This window comes from Meriones unguiculatus, chromosome 11, assembly GCF_030254825.1.
Source record: "Meriones unguiculatus strain TT.TT164.6M chromosome 11, Bangor_MerUng_6.1, whole genome shotgun sequence".
Lineage (NCBI taxonomy): Eukaryota > Metazoa > Chordata > Mammalia > Rodentia > Muridae > Meriones > Meriones unguiculatus.
Window position 1 is genome coordinate 86,214,393 of NC_083359.1, and position 21,579 is coordinate 86,235,971.

At 47.3% G+C, this 21,579-nt stretch overlaps 1 protein-coding gene across 1 annotated transcript; it reads right to left on the reverse strand.

The window, feature by feature from the left end:
* Nucleotides 1–1,120: 1,120 nt before the first annotated feature.
* On the reverse strand, nucleotides 1,121–20,848 carry Sft2d2 (SFT2 domain containing 2). Its single transcript, XM_021631023.2, has 8 exons — nucleotides 20,676–20,848; nucleotides 14,994–15,080; nucleotides 14,715–14,800; nucleotides 12,094–12,175; nucleotides 10,978–11,013; nucleotides 10,832–10,890; nucleotides 8,908–8,937; nucleotides 1,121–5,321 (listed from the first exon to the last, which is right to left on the reverse strand). The coding sequence occupies exons 1-8, from the start codon at nucleotides 20,736–20,738 to the stop codon at nucleotides 5,282–5,284; spliced, it is 483 nt and encodes a 160-aa protein (XP_021486698.1). The 5' UTR covers nucleotides 20,739–20,848; the 3' UTR covers nucleotides 1,121–5,281.
* Between the last annotated feature and the right edge of the window lie 731 nt (nucleotides 20,849–21,579).

Consider the following 21,579-nt stretch of genomic DNA (forward strand, 5'->3'; position numbering starts at 1 on the left):
GGGTGGGTTGGTGTTTCCCCTACAGATATTAATGTTTCTTTGCTTTGTGTTTTTATTATCTGGACTATTAGGGAAAAGATAATCTCTGGTGATGCTTATGGTTTTCTAAATGCCTCGTGTTTGGATGCATACTTTAGATTTGGGGACTTTTTGCTGTGACTTCATTGAGTAGATTCTCCATGCCCTCAGTGTTTATCTGCACTTAGAGATTATCTACATCCTATAATTTCTTAGGTTTGGCATCATGATTATACCTATGAGTTACAGGACATGCCTATTCTCTTTATTGATGTTCAGATGAAGTATTCCCTCAGTCCTGTGTTCCATCCCTGATTGATATTCACTTTTCTGCTTGGTCCAATCTGCAGCAATTGCACTGTTTTATTTAGTTTGTGAAGTTTTTCTAACATTTTTGGTTTTGACTTTTGTTTTTCAGAATTTGTTTCTTTAGTAACTTTGCCTCCACGTTGCCTTCTCTTCTGTGCTTCTGATCTTCTCATATATTTCGCAGACCTTTTCCTTTATATCACTTTTTCTCTCTAGGATCTGGCTTGAATTTCTTCCTGTCCTCTAAGTCATCCTCCCCCCTTTTTTAAGATTTATTTATGTATATGATTGTTTTATCTGCATGTACACTTTCTTGCCAGAGAGGGCACCAGATCACATGGTTGTGAGCCACCCATGTAGTCACCAGGAATGAACTCAGGACCTCTGCTCTTCAGTATCTTTGGATTCATAGATGAAATGTGATCTTTTGATGGGTCATCATGAACCATGTGCCAGTTAATTTTAGCACTGCCACGGTAGTATACCGGACAAGAAGCAACTTACTTGAGGAATGGTTTGTTTGGGCTCATGGTTTGAGGGGATGGGAAATCAAGGCGGTGGGGAGCATGAAGTTGCTGATCACATCGTATTCACTGTCAGAAAGAAATGAATGTTGGTGGTCCTCAGCTCAATATCAGACTCTAAGTCATCTGAGGAAGATTGTAAAGCAATTGCCTGTGTATGGGGGAAGACGGTGGGTAGGAGGTTAAACGTTATCTACAATGTATACCACACACTAAGACATCATCTCGTAGTTGTTTGGTTCCGTGAGTCCCAGAGAAACAGACATGAATAAAAGACAGCACTAGATTTATTAAAGATCATGATGCTACCATTTATTGTAGAAAAGAAAAAGAGAAAAATAATTGTGAAAGGAAGAGAGCACTCTCTAGCAACACTCTTCTCTCTGAAACAGGCTAGTAAAAAAGAAAATATGAAACAGATCAAAACAGAAAAGGCAGTACTCAAGAATATATTTCTGAATACAAAAATTCAGTTATGCAATTAATAACATTCAAAATCAACTACACTTATGTAATTATAAAAATTGTTTCTTTTTTTAAACAAAGTGTTTTAAAAGCTCACTGTTTTAGAACAGGTGCAATGTTCTGAAGGCATACAAATCTACCATGGCCGTTTTAAGTTTGGTTTTACTGCTGGGGAGTGTTCCCAGTTGCCCAGGTACTACACAAGGCTACTAGTGCCTTCACCAGAGGCTTCTGCATACCCTCACTACCAACTTCACAATCAGAATTACAAAGAACAGAGCTCAGGGGGCTATTTCCCCCTCTCCTTAGTCAAGTTAAACAAACACAATGAAAAAGGCCAGGAAAAAAAACAAAAAACAAAAAACTGGGCATTAACAGATAGAGCCATTGTGCACAGGACCAAACATCAAACTTGATTTTTTTTTTTTTTAAGGGTAAGGTTTAATGTACTCTAGGTCCTCCTGTCTCTACCTCCCAAGTGCTGGGATTACAGGATACACACCACCATAGCCAGTGTACGCATTCCCAGGGATGAACCCCAGTCTCCACGCATGCTAGGCAAGCACTCTATTACATGTAGTGGCACTATTCTGAGTGCACAGCATCCATGATTGTTTTGTGATGATTCCGTAGGCTGGCCTCATCTTCGGTAGACTTTCTATCTACTGGACCTATTTTCCTCTGGTTTCAGATCACCCCACTTGCAGACAATCATTTTGTACAGAGCCAAGCCTACCTGTCAGTTACCAGCTCCTGCTAGAACGGATGTGAGTTTGTGTTGTCAGATGATTTAATGAAGGCTCTGTTACTCCCCATTTGCCACACGGCAACAGAAACCTCACAAGCCGATGGCAAAGCTTAAGCAGCAGCTACCTTCAAGTCACCCTTACGCCACGGCGGGGCTGGGAACACTCAGTGGAACGAAATACACCATTGTGGGTGAGCAAACTGAAACTCCACTTCCCTCTTTAGCCTAAAAAACATGCAAGATCGCAAAACATAGAATGAACTGGCAGGTACTTTAAGATCACCCTCCAGTTTAATAAAACTTTCTAAGCAACTTAGACTTCCAGGAAAAAAAAAAAATTATATTTGCATTGAGTTTCAGCTGTTTATTCTTTTTTTTTTTTTTTTTTTTTTTGAAACAGGGTTTCTCTGTGTAGCCTTGGCTGTCCTGGACTTGCTTTGTAGACCAGGCTGGCCTCCAACTCACAGAGATCCATGTGCCTCTGCCTCCCTGAGTGCTAGGAGTACAGGCATTTGCCACCATGCCCAGCTGGTTCATTTGCTTTTAAAGGGATGTCTATCTGTAAGCTATTGCACATATTAAAGTTCCAAAAAAAAAAGGGGGGGGGACATTAAAAACAAAACAAAGTCTAGCAAGCATCTTTAAGCTTCTTTAAACACTAGTTTTTGGGTTTTTTTTGTTTTTAATTAGCTGAAAATAAGTTTTAGGCTTGGCTGTGAATTTAAAGTGCCTGAAACTAACCCTAATGAGAAGTTACCGGAAGAAGAGTAAAATCAAGAGGGTGGGAATAGAATGTCTGTGGGAAAGGGAATCTACAGCTATGGGGTGCACTTCTTGGACTGGGTCGCCCAAATCATTTCCCCAAATCTCATCCCATATACTGTAACACTTGTCACTCACAGGGATATCATCAACAACAGCCAAAACAGACCGGCCCTCCATAGCTGTTTCAGAGACTGCCCAGCTGCTAATTATCTATTCTAAGAGAAATATTAAAAAGTAACCTTATATGGAATGCAGTTCATGGTTTCATTTCCTGCTCTCTCAGCCTATGGCGACTGTGTGGAAGGAAGGTGGCACTTAGGACATACTCCATAAAGTCACCTTGAGACCAGCACCGACACCTGAGCAAGGAGACAATCTCCATGTAAACGCCTAGCTGGGAAAGTAAAGTATTTCACCCTTCCCCAGACAAGACGCCTGGTGTTGGGGTCTGAGCAGCAGCCATACTCCTGCTCAGTATGGCTGAGCAGGAGAGACAAATCCTCACTCCGGGATTGGTCTGTGAAAAGGGGCGGGCGGTAAGAGAGACAGAACCGAGTGAGCAGGGACCCACCCCCACAGCGTCCCAACAGCCTGGAGTACAGGGAAGCCAAGGGGACCGGAAGCAACTCTCCTGAGTAGGAAGTACTCTCCTGGTCCAAAAGGCACAATGGTCCTCTCTGTACAGTACCCACAGACCGCAGGGCTGGAAAGGCGGCGCTCAGGGCAGGCCTCCCACACTCGGATATAGGGCCTGGCTGAGCACCACATTACCCTCTACAATGGTCACTCAGTAGTTGCCATCGCTCCTCAAACACAGCGATGACCCATCACCAGACGGTGAACTGGGGAGAGGGAAGGGTGGGGAGGGGAAACAGACACCAACAGCCAGGGTCAGAGGTCCTAATTCTCCACGTTAGCCTCTCTCACTGAGCTGCTTTTGAATCAATGCGTGGTAGGAGACATTAGTAGATTTGAAGTAGATTTCTTCCTTCCACAGTCCAACAAAGCAGGTTCAGAAACAACCAAAAGATGAGGCAACTGAAGAAAAAGATTCAGGAGTTGGGAAGACACTGGGAGACAATCGTCCAAAAGCGGCTAAAATGCATCCAGGCTCAATCTGTTGAGGCAAATTGGCCACAGGCTGCAGGAATTAGGCCAAAGCCTGTGATCTCCCACCTAAAGCCTCCTCACTGCCAAAAAGGCAAGATAGGGCAGTGGGTAGAAGACAACACAAGACGTAGATGCTGAAATCAGAAAAGGTACAGGCCAGAATGATAAAAACAAGGAACAGGGTTATGAGAGCCCACAGATTTGACCAGAGCCATGCCAGGAAACACAGCGTAATGACTGAGGCTGACAGTGAGGCCCCCAGACTTTGGCTTGACCCTGGCACAGCTGGAGCTTCTGACGATAGGGAAACCAGTCTGAGCCTTGGTTCCGTGACTGCAGTGAGACGTCAATCCTGCTCCCTCAGGTGGCTCTCTTGAGGACTAGTTAAGATCCCCAACCTAAGACTGCTGTGTGCGTGGTTAGGCATCAGGCTGAGACATGACCACTTGCAGGCTAGTGTCTTTCCAGTGTCCAACCTGGGCTGAGCGCCAGTGCTGCAGCATTTCCGTTGCTTGGCATGCGTGCCTACTTCCTGCTGGCCCCACGAGGGTTCTCTCTTCCCATGCACTTTCCTTGGCCCAACTCCAGCAAAGAACGAAAAATGAAATCAAAAAAGGTAAACTATTTATAAATAGTGAAGAAAAATAAACAGAGCAAGGAACATGGGAGATTTTTTTTTTTCACTTTCTGATGGCTCTTGTCCAAAACGAAACAGTGTTTTTAGGCTACTACTTCACTCTCAATCTACCAGTGTTCCAAAAGGTCATAACACATGGGAGAGTGAGAACAAGAGAAAGAATCTGCACTGAGTATTAGAAATACATCCCATAGCTGGTTGTGATTGAGAACAGCAAGCAGGTGCCATCCAGAGGAGGAGCAGTGTCTCCAGCGCAGGCTTTCCGGGCTCTTAGGAAGGGCAGAATCACTTGTTCTCAAACACTGGGGAAGACGCTATGTGGAGCAGCGACAATGCTTTCCTTGGTGAGAGGCAAATCCCGACTTCTGTCCTTCTGCTGCACTGCTATAACCTCTGCCTGAAAACTGATGGTTCCTGAGCTTGAGGCTTATCTGCTGCCATCAGACAAAGGATGTTCTGTGAGAACTTGCTGGGATACCGTCCAGAGGAAAGGGGTCATGAGAAGACTCTTCTACATGCCCCAGAACCTCCCACTGCGCCACAGACATTAGTTTAGGACTCGTGACTGCTCCCAGAGGCGACCTTCAAAAATGTCCCAGTTGCAAACATCACACTGCTGCAAGGAAGAGGCACGTGTCTGTGAGACAGAGGTTTGGAGGGTATTTACAAAACTGTCGGCCAGCTTCCGTCCACAGTGCCACCGCACTATGTAAGACACACAGCAAAGCACTTCTTCACGGCATCCCTAGGAAGGAAAAACACGAGGATGAATGGGACATTACCACTCCAGAGGCTCCGAATTTCACGACCATTTCCCAGGGTGCCATGCTGCTGAAGGGGGAAACAGCGAGGTCAGACCTACTCCATCAAACTGCAGCACCACTTAGTGGTTTTCTCCTGAGCAAATTACTGGTCCTGTTGGGAGTTTTTCAATTCCTCATCTGTCAGTTGTGGTATGGCTTCTCACCCTACAGACTGGTCATGGGGGCTAGTGCATGGCAAATGTGCTAGGCATGTAGCAAATGATAGTTCTTACCATCATCAGAGGAAGATGAGAAGAGAGAGTGGACTATCAGAGACTAAGGAGGCAGCCTGCTGCATTTCTACATCGGCCAATCACAGAACACACTGCCGTCGCTAGGGTGTGGTCACGGGGCTGTTCTTCATTGCCCATACCATAAGCAACAGGAGAGTCTGAAGGAACACTTCCGGGAGCTCCCTGGCACAGGGGGTTGTGCGCAGGCGCTGAGCATCACTAACAGGCTGCGCTCACTCACTGCACTCACTCACTGCCCAGGACCCTGCGTAACTTAGGCAATCAAGGAGCGGGAGCTCGACAGACAGCTGACGGCCCACTCGTACCCCCCCCTTCTCTTCCTCCGCTCCAACTGGCTGAGTAAGAAGGATCACAACACTCTCACCCTCACCCCTTTCCAGGTTTGATACTGTTGTTGGTATACAGGCAACTAAGGGCTCAGAGGTGACAGGAGGTGAGTGAACCCAACTGCCTGAGCAGGCAACGCACTTTAACATCAAAGGCCATCGAGGAGCCGTGCCTGCTGACACATGCCCGAAATGCCAGCACTCAGGAGCCGAGGCAAAAGCACTGCACGTCTGAGGCCTGCATGGGCTAGATACAGAGTTTGTCTAAAAAAAGGGAGGAAGGGAGGGAGGGAGGGAGGGAGGGAGGGAGGGAGGAAGGAAGGAAGGAAGGAAGGAAGGAAGGAAGGAAGGAAGGAAGGAAGGAAGGAAGGAAGGAAGGGCGAGCTTTTGTCTTAACCTAAAAAGGCTCTAGTGAAACACTTTGTTTAAGGTCTGCTGCACAATAAAGTCCCAGGTGTACTCTGTAGAGTAAGGAGGGTTATGGCCAAAATAAGCCCCCTCCTGCCAGGTCCCACAGCACACCATAGGGTCTGGAACACGAGCCCACCTAACCTTGCTTAACCTCTTTTACAAACTCACATGGTCCCAGGACGTTTTCAGCTGTTCTGCAGACACTGAGAAAAACCATCTCAGAAGCCACACTTAGAACTCACCTCGTGATTCCTCCCCACTGAAGGAAACGTCTACCTGCTTAACAAAGCTCACTAGTTCAAAGAAGAATTACATCACTCCCTTCACTCGTACACACCCATCCTGATAAATTACAAACCCTGAAGAAAGACTAACACCAGTTCTGTGGGTAACTGCGACTATGCCAGGCGCTGAGCTGAGAAAGGTCCGCCGATTTAATGCCTTGATGTCACTATCTTAAACTTCTTAATAATTTGAAAAAGAGGAACCACACTTTCTTTTCCTATCTATCTATCTATCTATCTATCTATCTATCTATCTATCTATCTATCTTTCAGAACAGGGTTTCTCTGCATAGTGTTGGCTGTCCTGCAACTTGCTTAGAGCTCCACCTGCCTCTGCCTCTCCAGTGCTAAGACTAAAGTTATGCAGCACCGCTCCCAGCAAGAGCCCACATTTCATTTTTCACTGAGCCCACTAAATTATGTAGGCGGCTTAGGCACCAAGATATGGTCAAGCTGTTGCCAAATTGATAAATCCTTCATTAAATGCTCAGTTACAGAAGACCTTGGCTGATTTCACACAGCAAGCTAACCCCTGGGACATCCGTGCCCATATCCTTCTCAGAATAAGTTCCTCCCTGACCCAAAGGCAGTATTTCACAAGTGTTGTTCTCCTGGGACCCATGCACAAAGGTTTGCTCTGTATGACTGTTGGTTGTGCTCCCCAGCCCCTTCAAATCACTGTCGGCAGGAGACCCGGAATGCCCAAGACATAATGTCCTCCCTTTCTCAGCCTCGGTCCAATTCTTTATGTCCTCAACACAGTCATGAAAAAAAAAAATATTCTTATTGAGTAGATGACTGAAAAGAATAAAATTAAGTGGCTTCACTAGAATGGAATCAGAGGAGAAGGTGCCGTGGCTAACTGTGAAAGGCCGACCATCCAAACCAAAGTGTTACTTAACAAACTCCCAGGCCTCTTGCGGATGAGCCAACCCCATCCACTCTGGTCATCACTGTCTCAGCTAAGGTCTTGGTGGTCAACAGAGTCACGGAGCTCACTAAGAAGGAAGCTTGGTCATCTAGAGTCCTGGCTCTGCTTTCCCTTTAGACTCTGCTCGAGTTTTTCCCTCACTGAGTCCCTGAAAGAAGACAAGCAAGCACGACAGACCCCACAGCTCTTGCTCAGTTACACTAAACTGATCACCTCTCAGTCACCTCAAAGCTGTAGGTGAAAGGCATACTAACAGGCACCGCTAAGCTTTCTATTAGTGTGGAATGCCCCAAACACCAGAACCTCAGAGTCTAGCCAACACATCACTAGGTGGATAATGACGTCAGGAGAACCGTGGGCCTTGCCATGCCAGTCTGTAAAACAGACGCATGGCCTGTGCCTATCTAGCTCAAAGAGTTTTAGTAAAGATAAATAAAATAACATGTATTCTCCGAAACTGAACTAAAATCTCCAAACTAAATGCTGTATGCAGGAGCTGGAGAGATGGCTCAGCAGCTAAGAGCACTTGCTGCTCTTCCAGAGGAGCCAGGTTCAATTCCCAACAGCCCTGTGGCAGCTCACAACCATCTGTTAATTCCAGTTCCAGGGGATTCAACACCCTCTTCTCACCTCCACAGGAAAGGCACACACATGGTACACAGATATACATATATGCAGGCAAAATATACATTAAAATAAAAATAAACCTTTTAAAAAATTAAGAGCTCTATATAAACACATCATGGTTCACAAACCAAAAATACATGGTGTTGGTATAATGTTCTTGTGGAATGTATACAATTTACCCTTGTTCATTCAAATGCTTATTTCTCTATACCACTATCTGGTTCCAATCCGGATATCGCATTTGTGATGCTTATGCTAAGCATCACCTGTCCCAAGTTTGTGTAAACATGCCACCATTTGTTCCCCGTATTGTCAATAAAACAACCAGCCAATGTTGAGCAATGGAGAGAATAGGGTGGGACACCCTGGTCCGGAAGTGGGGAGAGAGAAGTGAATGGGAAGAGAGTCAGGGAAGAGAGATCGGAGAGGAGAGGACTTGGAACCAAGAGGTGAGATGAACCAGACCTAAGATATGACTAAAAGCAATTATAATATGGGAAATCTGAATGGGAGGAAGCTATGCAGGCTTAGAGGTTTAGGATGGAGTAATGATTGCCCAGCACTGTGCTCTAGGTTAACTAAATACATCCTAGTCTCTGTGTGGTGATTTGGGTATACGGCTGGTTTAGGAATAACAGCTGTTTAGCTAAAAGATAAATAATAAATACTAATAGTCATCAACAACATAGTCTTACCTTGCAAATGGTATGAAGGAAAGGCTATACCTACAAAGAAAAACACACCAAAGATCAAGTTGAATGGGGGCAGTGGAAAATCTCCCAGCAGAAAGCTCCTGAGGCCCTAAGTGCACCCAGTGATTCACCCGACCGTGTGTACTCACAGGTTACATAAACACTGTGCCCTGTGAGCAGCCTTGTGAGAGAGAAGAGTGCAAAGAGCCCACACAACCATAACCCCTCTGAGCTCAGCCACGCTTGTGGTACTGCTTAACTACACAAGCCAGCAGTGACCACCTAAGACAGACTCCAGACACCCATACTATTTGCAGAAATGGCAAATAAAATCCTCAACGGTTATGTTCTAACACATCATAAGTTCTCAAGAGACTTTAACTTCAATGCAGGTCAGATGGATTTTCTTTCCTTTTTTTCAAGACAGGGTTTCTCTCTGTAAACATGGCTGTCTTTGACTTGCTTTGTAGACCAGGCTGGTCTCAAACTGACAGAGATCTGCCTGCCTCTGTCTCCCTGGTGCTGGGATTAAAGGTGTGGGCCACAACACCCAGCTGAGATGAATTTTCTATCCTGCTCTCACTAAAAAAAAAAAAAAAAAAAAAAACAAAAACAAAAAAAAACACTGCCTGTTAAGAAAACTACACAGGGGAGAGACACCTGCCCTGTGTGTCAGCCAGGATCTAAGTCAGTCAGACCTAAAACAAGCAAGTGGCAGTAAGAGTTCAAAGGGAATCACCATTTTCCTGAGCCCAGAGGAATGCCAACTCCTTGGAACTGGCTTGAAAACGAACCATATATGTGTAGGTACCAGTTTCTGCACCCAAAAGAAGCCAAAGTATAAACACAAGCCATCAAGCCGGGATTTTGCAGCATCTACTGGCAAAATGTGTCTCATACTGATCAGGCACCAACTCTTTTCTGAACCTTCCACTTTCCACATACACAGGCACACATGCTTGTTTACTTGTGAACACGGTAAATTCTGAATGGCAGTTTGGACAGGGTGTTAGTTCAAAGTTCAAAAATGAAGACAGGATCGAGTTTATATTCTCAAGATCCATTTCTACTAACTAGGTGGCCAGGAGGAGTGTATTTAGAATGCCCACTGGCCTCCCTTTTCTCTGTGCCCTAGCAGACATCTTATCCCAAAGGGAACAGCCACACTGTACTGACACTATTTTGCAGATATCGTTACTCACGGATTAAACTTTCAAGGCAACATGGGCATACCTCAGATTAGGTACACACCACCACCCCCCTCTGCTCTGGATGTTAAACACAGATTTAAATAACCAAGAATCTAAGTTCCATTCACGCCTTTAAAAAGCCATTTCTCTGGTCACCCTTTTATTATACTTGGCCTTTATAATTTCATCTTCACCTAAAATTCTCCAAAGCCAGCTGGCCTCCACTGAGTACACAGATGTCACATCCACATGGGTTTCCATTTCCCTCGCTACTGCTCCCTGGGCTCAGCTGACAATGCCCTCTTTGTCTTTGTAAGGAAAGGTCACTATATCACAATTGCCGATTTTCTCACCAGCATCCTTCTCTGGTAGTGTCTATTTGACCGCTGGTCTCTTTGCACAAGCATTTATAATGCTTTCACCGTCTAGGCACTTACCGGACATGAGTAGCTCAGTAATACTTGCACATCTCACAACTGACCGTGAGTTCAGCAAAAATGCTGAGGCTACACATGAGTTGCCTCTGGCGACCACTCAAGACCACTAATGCCATCTATTGGCAGTGGCTGAGCCAACTGGCTGGCTTCTGCAGCCTGACTTCTGTCACACTGGTCACGCCTCTTCACGTGAAGAGCTTCCAGGCTTTCCTAACCCTCCCACCAACAATACACCACGTTCTCTCCTTTCCCTCCAAGAGTCAGAGGCTGGGGAGGGGGAGAGGCACTGAGGTCACTTACCATGTCAAGGCCAAAGACTGCAAAATGCAGAAGATGAGCGCAAGTCCCTTATTAGCCCACTGAGGAAAAAATGACACAGTTAGTGGAAGGTGTGTGACAAGGGACATAAGACAAAAAGGTCACAGAAGACTGAAGTTCACACTTACCCAAAAGGCAGAACACAGGGTAAGTGCAAAACACAGCTAGAAGAGGGGAAACACTGATTAATGCAATGTGGCGCAAAGCGTTTAACCCATCCGAACAACCACGATGGGAAAAGAAGTCCAACTCAGCAGTAAAAATGTACGTAGAATGAAGAAAAAGAAAGCCTGGCCTGGTGGCACACGCCTGTAATCCCGGCACTCTGGGAAGCAGAGGCGGGTGGAGACGCTTCTTCATTTAAGTTTGCCCTAAATGTCTACAAATAAAAGCACCTTTCTGGACCGGTCATTCAATCATCAATCTTTTCATTGACCACAAATCTCTGTAATTCAGCCCTTGTCAGTTCTAGCCTCTGGAACAGAAAAGGTGTGTGAGAACAAAGGTCAACATGAGATGTCAACCTCACAGCCAGGAAGGCTGGTATCTGTGTATCTGTCACCTGACACTGCCCTGTGCCCTTTCTTAGAGAGTCTTTCCACAACAGCTTGTCAGGCCATCTACATCTGAAGCTGGAAAAAGGAAAAAAAAAAGATGATCCAGCCATCTGCCCTGCCTTTCATCTCTTTCACCTGTAACTCCTTAATCAGTGTTCCCTAAACATCTCTGTGTCCAGCACTAAACTGTGAGAAGACATTAAAAATAGCAAACATAATCATGGCCTTAGACAACAATTCATTCTTAGAAATGAATGAGAGATGTACAAACTAAACCAAAATTAGAAGCATGGCCAATCAAGTTCAAGTCTCACAATACTGATAATTATGCTGGGAATCTAGAGAATGTGGTTTGGAAAGATTTTGACAGCTGTGTGAGTAACTGGGTGGAAGAAAGTAAGACGGTCTCAGTCTGTGTTGGTGGGACAGAAATAAAACCTTCCAGCCATACATGGAAGTACACGCCTATAATCCTAACACTCAGGAGAATGAGGCAAGTGGACAGTAAGTTCAAAGCCAGCCTGGACAACTTATGAAGGCCCATCTCAAATAGAAGAATTAAAACGGGTGTAGCTCAGCGGTAGAGCATCTGCCTAATATGCATGAGACCAGGTTTAATTCCCAGTGTGAAAAAGGAAAGGAAAGGCTCCCATCTACAAAGCCAAGTGGGAAAGCAGCTGTCCTTACCAGCACCAGGATTGTGGCAATCAGACGCGTGGGCTCAAACATGCGCTTCAGCTGCTTCAAGGGCCCCATGAGGAAGATGGTACTAAGAGGCAAACACACAAGCCATTATGGCCAGAACAGAGCCACAGGAGGCACGCAGCCCCTCCCCAGGAGTGCCTGTGGCGACAGCAGAAATAGCTCTTGCCCCGCACTGGAGTTACGGGTCTTTTGTGCCCTCATTAAATCCATCAAGAACCCACATATGAAGTAGGGACAATTAGCACACTCATTATAGAGAGGAAGAAAAAGCCCAGGGAGGGTCCATAACCAAGGTCACCCAACTAATACGAGAGCAAGCCCATACATGCACGTGTGTCTGGCTATAGCGCCACTCTCTCCACAGCGCTGTCTGTCACCCTCCCTCTGAGAGGTGCTACTTCACCTCCTCGACCACCTACCCAGAGAAGCTCGGGTTTAAGAAACAAACCCGTGCCTCTTCTTTCACAGCCTCCAGGAAACTTAGTAAGAGTAACGCCCGCTACAGTTTAATGCCTGCCCAATGCCAGGTGTCAGGCACAGCACTCATTCCATCCCATCAACAACTCCGAGACGGGTGATCCTGTACCTCGTCAGAGCTGTGAAAATGAGAGCTTGGTTTACCGATTTAAGATCATATAGGAATTCAAAGAGCTAGCGTTCAGCCCGCATCTGTTCTAATGGCGCCCTTAGCGTGATTGTGTAGGAAGGAGACGTGAGAGCTAGCCAGTGGAAGAGAGCGATCACAGTGACGCAGGCACACGCCTGACACATCGCGTACAGGCACCAGGCTTCAGTCACACTTCCTGGATCCAGCGAAGCGCCAAGCGACAAACAGTGGGAGCGCCTTACAGATGACCTTCAATACACGCGGCAGCAGATGGCATTGACTACTGAGCATTCGGTGAAAGCCATAGTTTTTGTTGTTGTTTATAATGTCTGCCTCTCTTTAAAGTTAAGCTATTTTGTGAGCTCAAGTGCCCGAGCTCAGAGAGTTCTTTACCTAACAAGAGTGAGAAGCAGAGACCAGGCACACACACATATCACACATGTATGAACTGATTCTGTGTCAAGTCAGAAACTCCTCATAACAACAGAAAATAACAGCATGCCCCTTCACTCTTTCCCTCTGCCGTGTGCTATGGAGTCTGTCCCATTAAGCTAGCAAAGGGGCTGGAGACATGGCTCAGAGGTTAAGAGCGCTAGCTGCTCTTCCAAAGGTCCTGAGTTCGATTCCCAGCAACCACAGGGTGGCTTATAGCCACCTACAGTGAGATCTGGTGCCCTCTTCCAGTGTGCAGGCATACATGCCGGCAGAACACTGTATACATTAAAAAAAAAAAAAAAAAAAAAAAGAGCTCTTCTGGAGTAAGCAAACTGAGTGTATAATTATACTCATTCTAAACTATACATTTAACCCACATTGTAGGCCCAAAGCAAGCTCACAAAAGCCAGCCAGTATCTGAGAGAGCTTCAAGGGCAACATTATTGAAGGCCAGCATCTTACTAAAGATTCAAGGTTTGAGAAGGTAAGGCCAGCTGGGTATGGTGGGGCGCATCTCTAATCCCAGCACTCAAGGAGGCAGACAGACAGATCTCTATGAATTTCAGGCCAGCCTAGCCTAAGCAGTGAGTCCCAGGACAGCCAGGACTATGTAGAGAGACCCTCTCTCAGACATAAAGAGAGAGGGGATAGGGAGGAAAAGGGCATACTCCACCACCCACTCTACCAGGTAAAAACAGTGTTGAGGTTTGGGTTCAATCGGGGACAAGAGAGGCAGAAATGCAGGCAGCCCTTGTCAAGTGTTTTAGACAGTGTTAACAAAAATATAGATGAGACAGAAGGAGCCCCAGAGGAAGAGAAGGAGGCCACCAGTTCCAGGAAGGAGGCAGTAATCAGCAAAGCTTCACACAAGAGGCGACATTACAGTCAGGATTTAACAAATGAGCAAGGTAGCTGCCGAACTGGGCAGGACTGCATACAAAGAAAATGGCCCAAGTAGAAGCACAGGGATGCTTAGAGGTTTGAATTCCATCTGCAAAGACGGGGCAGGAAGCCACATGGGGGAGGGGTGTGCTATAAACAAGGGCTCCATGGATCATAGCTCAGAAGGAAAGTGCGTAGAGAGCAGCAAGAAGCAGGGTGGAGAAACCCAGCCGAGTAGGATGGAGGAACTGAGGTAAGAAGGGGATGGACAAAGCTAAGAGCTGTCCAGGTAAGGCCTTCTGTAAGAAACTGCCCCTGACCCGCTGTCAGTCGGTGCTCTCCGAGCTTCTCTTCCTTTCTCTGCTGTGCCTGGTTCATGTCTCTGCCTGGCTGGTGAGTTACGCACCCCAATGCTTTAGGCCATAGCTCCTTCACAAGTAAAGCACTGGCCACACAATTCCTGCTTTCTCCCAGGGGTGTCACAAAGATAAACTAAGACATAAGGTGTTTTAAAAGAAGAGCATGTGAATGTGATACATGCCAACTAGCTCTCTTCCTTCTTTCCAAATCCTTAAAAATATGGAGCATCCTTCTCCTCTTCCCCCAACCCCAAATACAATGGGCATTTTATTATCTAATAAATAGCAAGGCTGGAAAAGAGAGAAAAGAAAAAGGTTACCTCCCAATGGATGCGATGTTCCCCAGGGTGTAAAACACTGCAAAGAGGCTGAGTCCCTTCCTGGGCACCCACAGCAGAAGAGTACCCTAGAAGGGAAATCACAGGACACGTGCACGTGAGCCCAGCAACCACCAGAGCCACACAGCTGCCCCCCTGCCTCCTATCTCCCTCCCCATTATCCACCAATTCAATGGTGTGTGAACGAGAAAAGTAAGTGGGTGAAAGGAACAGAATGTAACAGAGAACAAGGAAACGGCGGCAGGCAGAAGGAAACCTTACCAGCAGTGAGCAGAGGATTCCTATAGCAAAACACGCGATGAAGCCTTTTATCCTGGTGCCCCAGCTTAACGACGAAGCCTCCACGACCTGCAGTTTCAAAATAATGATCACATACACACATGAACATTTATTGAAAATGGAGAAAACTCACCATTAACTCAGAAATGGTCTTAAGGGCCAACGGAAATGGTGCTTAGCGCTGGTGTGCAACCCTGATGGCCTGAGTTCCATCCCCAGAAACTGCGTAAAGGTAGCAGGAGAGGAGTCCTGCCGGTTGGCCCCTGGCCCCCACGTGAGTGCTGCCCACCCGCACTCCTACACACAGGTAACAAAAAAGTTAAGGAAGGAAGAAAGGGAGGAGAGAAAGGAAGGCAGGAAGGAAGGAGGGAAGAAAGGAAGAAGGGAAGAAAGCAAGGGACCTAGGGAATCTTACACACTCTAAGATGCACGAAGCCATCATATCCAGCTCTTAGTAGGGCTATGATCTCCTTCCTGTCCAGACTCTTCCCTCCAGCAGCTTACAGAAGTTTACTGCGGCTCAGGTGGGGCATCCCCAGGCATAGAGACTTCCTGCTCCTAGTACAGGCAGGGAGGCTAGGCTGAGCGTAGCCCTTACTACAGACCAGGCAGGGCAAGACTCCAGCTGGAAGGGTGGGGCTGTGCCAAGCAGAACCTGGGGTCCTGGGAGAAGTCGAGGGTGTGGGCTGGACACTCAAGCAGTTTGGTCCACTGGCCATGTTCTCTTCTCTCTCCTACCAACTGCAGAAGTTGCTGCAATATTCCCAGGACCTCAGAGGGAGAAGGCCCTCACACTTCGGATGCATACCTGCTACTTATTCTTACTTACACCCTGCCAAATCACCCACACTCAGCCAGATCCTAGTTAATTAATCATTACCCATTCATCTTGATTCTCTACCATTCTTGGCATGACTGATGCTTCCTCCAGGTAAAGTTCAAAGGACAGCTGAAACTTCCTAGAAAACTACTGAAATAGAAAAGCTCGAGAGCAGCTCTCAATGGCCCTTTCCCATGTGTCAGAGACCTTCTAGGTTGCAAGAGGATCACTGCCCATAGATAGACATCGAAAGGGGCCACTAAGGGACCAAACCAATCAGCAGAGCCAGGTCAGCATGTACACACCCAAGCTCCCCTCATGTAGGCACCACGGTCTCACAAACAACGTAATGCTGCCTATTACACTGACACCCAACTGATGGAGGATGGCAGGTGAGCAGGACCACTCCCTCAGCCCTGACTGGCCCTGGCTCAATGACCTGTTTCCAGCTTGTCAAACCAGAAGCTGGAAGAGAAGAGGAGGCTCCCCAGGTGTGACAGGTACTGTGCAGAAGGGTTTAATCTCCACCCAGGAGAAAGGTATTTAGGTCATCAAAAAAGGGCTCTCCCCTCAATTCCATAAGGCCACAGATACCAACTCTGCAATGCCTCTCTCTCTCTCTCCCCCTCTCCCTCCCCTTCTCTCTCTCTCTCTGCATCTGCAGAAACTTGGCACACAGTATGACCCTGAAGAGAAGGTACATTTAGTGATGGGAGGGGCTAGGGGTGTGGCTCAGTGGTACAGTACTTGCCTAGCATGAATAAGACTTTGGGTCCCATCTCCAGCATCTCAAAAGGGTGGCATGCGACACAATCCCTAAATACATTCCAAATATTTGTCCCTATCCCACAGGTAAGTGGAGTACTCAGCCCCCATCAAGGAAACTTCTCTTTGTTACAGACGGAGACCATTACAGAAAACCACAACCCATCAAAAGGCAGAGTTGTAGAGCCCAGTCCCAACTGATACCTCTACAACACATCTCCAGCACCTACGAGTTCAGGGGTCATTGCAGAAGAGGAGACAGAGAGACTGTAAGAGCCAGGGGACAGGGATTTTGCTGTAGAATTATGCCTTCTAGAAAGGTCAGCAACTACACCCTTCAAGTCTCATAACATGGATGCCTACAGGTGACCTGAACAAGGACAACACCGAAAGACACGTTAATGTGGAAAGGGGAAACTTAACAGGCCTCAACCCTAGACAACCTCAGGCGCCTATGGGATGCTGGAAACAGGAGAAACATCTTTCCCAGGGAGCACACCAGCTGGTTATCTAATACCAAATTATCAGTCCTGGAAACATACATAGACAAGTAACATTATACAGGCTAAGCATGTAGTGTTTAAGTAACACACACACAACATTAACAACAACAAAAGAAGCCATGATTTTGAAAGCGAGCAAGGGGGTGGGGATTATATGAGAGGGTTTTGAGGGAGGAAGGAGAAGGGGGAGTGATGTAATTATAATGTGTGTGTGTATGTATGTATAAATATATAATTCCATATACTTAATTTACATAACCTATATATTGAATGAAAAGAGGAGGGTGTGCTCGGCAATGTTAGGACCTGACAGCTGAGCCCTGTGTTTCCAAGCAGAGGAAACACTGTGTAGAGCCTGTTTCTTCAACTCCCCCGCGTCTCTAAAGCTGCTACCAGGCTTTCCTGGGTCCTAGACAATCAAGTTAGACCTCTTCTCACTAATCCATGTAATTTCCCACCAAGAGCAGAAGAAAATAAACAGCACCCACGCTTCCCAGTCATGCATGGACCTCGCCTAGGTGCGAACACCCAAGCCATGTAAAGGAAGGGAACAACACGGCAGTGAGTGAACAGCCTGAGCGTCACCAGCAGCCACAGCCATACTCCAAAGGCTCAACCTTCTTCCGCTTAGGAGAATAAGCTGTAAAGTACCCGAGCTGAAGCAGCCCTGCCATTCAGAACATTCCAGAGCCTGAGCGTAACAAGGAGATTCACGCCTTCGTAGACGTTAAAATCAGTGGCAAGAGAGAGTCACCTTTGTTAGTACAGTGATGAGGATTCCCACTCGTCACCCAGCAGACCAGGGTTCAATTCCTCACCTGGGAGACTAGCAGAGGCTCTTTAGGCAAGGGGTGGTGGTGGCAGCGGCGAAAAATCTCAGCAGAGGCAGGTAGATTTCTGAGTTCGAGACCAGCCCGGTGGAAAGAGCGAGTTCCAGAACAGCCAGAGCTACACAGAGAAAATAAAATCACTGGCAAAAAAAAGCATTTTTGCCAAAAAAAAAAAAAAAAGTATGGTTCTACTTTCTACCTTCAGACAAGAGTAACACTTAGGTGCAACCAACGTCTCAAGAGGAACCATCTAAATGCTAGCGGGGAGGAGGACATAGGGTAGGGAGCAGGGTAATTCACCACCATGCTGTCCACCATATATGCCTGTTCTTGTCACTTAGGGAAAGAGGAGGAAGCTTTTGTTCCACTTCTTCTAAGCTGCCTCCATGAGAGGAAAGCACTTTTGTCAGTTTATGAAAGTGAATTCGGTTGATGGAAAATCTCTAAGATGTGGTTTCTGGAAACTCCACAGGGGAAAAAAAAAGCACAGAGCTTTTTTTCAAAATATCCAAACAGTTTAAAAAAAAAGTACCTGGATAGAATTTGTAGCAAATGTACCCACAAGCTGTCTGACTGGCCGCCACACACAAAGGCCCCTTTGATTCCAGGATGGAGAAGGGGCAGACTACTGCCAAGAGCTGTAGCTAAGGACGTCCAGGGAGGTGGGACCAGCAACCAGGTGAAAATGGAGTGCTGTTTCACTCCCGCATGCTATGATAAGACACCTTTCAACCTTCCTTGTCCCAAGAACCGGGTCCAGAAAACACAAAGCCTCTTCAAGACAGGACTCCCTTGAAACCAGGACTCAAGCGCGCGTTTATGACAACAGGGTGTCAACCAGGAGACTCATTATCATAAGGCTGTTTGTGATTAAGAGTCCTGCCGACTTCACGGCTTCCTAGGAAGGTCAGATGGCAGACACAGTACTCACATTTTTATGGTTGTCATTAAAATAAATTAGTAAAAAAAAAAAAATTTTTTTTTTTTTTTTTTTACTTTTCTGGTAACCTCTCACGGGTTACATAACTGAAAAGACTTTTGAAGGCGACTTCATACAGCCCAGCCCACAAACAGGAATTTCACCACGGAACCCTTCACTTTTTCCAGGCTCGGAACCAGGGAAAGTGTGAGCACGTTAGTTGGTACTTAAAAGGAGGCGGGACCTAGTAAGCGATTACCAAGCCAGAACATCCCTCAAGAGGAACCCTATTGGCTGCAGAACTATTTCCTGGAGTTCAAGACCTGGAAATACCACACAGTGACGCACTCCAGCAGGAATCTTACTAGGAAAGAGGAAACTGGGAATGTTTTCAAACAAGAGTGAAGCCCACAATCTTTTAAAAATAGATGTAATGTATGCCTACGTTTAGGAAGAGATTAAAGCCCTTCACTGTATCCAACTCGGCATTCACCGTCTGGGGAGGGAGCGCCGTGAAGGTCCATCCACTGCTACCTACCTCACTGTCAACTTTGTTACGGCAGCTGTTACTTCTACGGAACTGACCTTCACACGACAGTGAGGGTTGACTCAGTGTGGGGGATTTCTTAGGCTTCCTCTCAAGAGGCCAAAAAACGGAAAAACATGAAAATGTTACTGACTGCAGAGATTGGGAAGTGGCAGGTCCACAGCCTAAGGGCAACTAGCCTTGGGCTATTTTTAGCCCCCACGAAGCAGTCCTTTCTTGCCCACCTGTGCCTGATGGAACAGTGACTAACCTACCTGCCACTAACAGGTGAAAATATCTTGGGATTTATTAAGTTAACAAAACCCCAGCTTCCACAAACCAAAGGTTTTAGAGTGCTGGTCAGATAGCGTCTCCGACCTACACCTGAGATTCCCACACGCTGCTGTAACCGCCTTCTTACTGCTTCCACTGATACACCTGAAAAGTACCTTGATTTATTACTTTGTTACTATTAAAAAACAAAAAAAACAAAAAACTTGTCAAACTGTTAATCATTTTGGAACACTGAATTTGAGGTAACCGCAATCTGTTTCCAGGCCACGGTCACTCGTATTTGGCTTCAGAATAAATTCTTTATTCCCTTTGAGGTGCAGTTGTGCTTTTGCAAAGACAAAACTCTGAACAAAACCAACCAAAAAAAAGTGAGTGAAAGCAGAATGTTGGGAAAACCAAGAGAAACACAGTATTAAAGATGAACTCCAGTTTCCGAGGGAAAAGGGACCTATTTTGTTCACAGAAGGGGAAACCGGGACTAGGGATACATCACGTAAAACGTAGTTCTGTCTTCAAGAAAGAAAAATGTAAACCAATTCTCATAACACCTAAAAATAAGATATTCTCAGTGGCCCTGGAGCATGGGGCCTTAGCAGACAAGTTTGGGCGCCATCAAAGCCCTGCAAAGTCGCTGGCAGTCTCCGGGGACGCTGAGACTCTACAGTCTAGGAAGGGACCTTGGAGACTCAGAGCCCTGGCAGGTCCCCGTTCCCTGGCATCCACGGAGCTTTACAACTACAAAGCAGTACGCGTAAGGTCGAGTCTGGATCTCACACCCCACAACTTTAACCGGCCCGCGACCCGGCGGGGGGCCCCGGGACCCACACCCCAACAGGCACAGATCTCTGGGGTCCCGCTCCAGAGCCCCGAGTCCTCGGGAGGGTACGTCGGGGCGGGCTCGGAGGCCACGCCTTCCGCCCCGTGCCGGCGCTGCCACCTGTGGCGGTGTCCCGGCGGAGCGCAGCGGCGCGGGCGAGGTCCCGGCTTCTCCGGCCGCGCTCACCCACCTCGGACAGACCGCTGCGGTCCTCCGCGTCCTGGCCGCTCAGCACCTTCTTCAGCTTGTCCATGTCGGGTCCCCGGGCGCCGCCTGCCGCCTTCGCCCCGCCGACGGCTCTACCCTGGTGCCCGGCCGCCTCCGACCACGGCGCGCCCCGCCCAGGCACCTGCCCACCTGCGCGCCCGGCATGCCCCGCGCCAGCCACGCCCCTGCGCAAGCTCCTAAGAGTCACCTGGGGCGGGGCCGGGAAAGTTGTGGGGGAAGTCTGCGGGTGTTGCCTAAAGCCAAGCTGGCTGTGCGCCCGGGCTTCACCGGTTCGGTCCAGCGCCCAGCACCACCGTGTGTCAGGGCCTGGAAGATCGCGGGAGACGCCTCGTGCAGACTTACCCACTGATGCTGAAGTTAATCCGCTGGTGCTCGTGTGTGCACCGTAGATGTTAAAAAAAGAAAAAAAAAAATACAATCCAGGCTAAGTGGAACAAATCAGTGGGCAACAGGCTGTGGCCGTGCAAATGAGCGTATCGGCAAAAGCAGCAATTCCTGCGTAATTCCCGGGGGAGAGGGCTCGGGAGGTGTCTGACTTGGACAACGCCTGAAACAGGTGGAAGATGGCTGAGGAGAGTCGGATAGTTTTGTGTTTGGTGAGCGCTTTCCTTCTAAATACCCTGTGGCACGGCTGAGGCTCTGTAGCAGAATCTACATGAAGCCATGGACAGAAATGTGCCCACCTGGCACCCTGGGGAAGTCTGGGGAAACCTATAGTAAGATTAAATTGGCTCAGAAAAAAAAACTGAGGTGTAGCGCAGTGAAAGAACGCTTGCCTGGCGTGTGCAAGGCTTTGGGTTCAGTTCCCAGCACTGCCCCTGCCTCCCAAAAAAGGGAAAGGAGGCCACAGAGGGAACTTCAGGCGC

What these genes read in the sequence shown, in the direction of transcription:
- Sft2d2 (XM_021631023.2), bottom strand. Translation starts at nt 20,738, where the DNA reads ATGGACAAGCTGAAGAAGGTGCTGAGCGGCCAGGACGCGGAGGACCGC. An exon ending in AACATCGCATCCATTGGGAG is followed by an intron (nt 12,176 to 14,714) that starts GTAACCTTTTTC and finishes TTTGCCTCTTAG; the next exon opens with TACCATCTTCCTCATGGGGC. An exon ending in CCCTGTGTTCTGCCTTTTGG is followed by an intron (nt 10,891 to 10,977) that starts GTAAGTGTGAAC and finishes TTTTTTCCTCAG; the next exon opens with TGGGCTAATAAGGGACTTGC.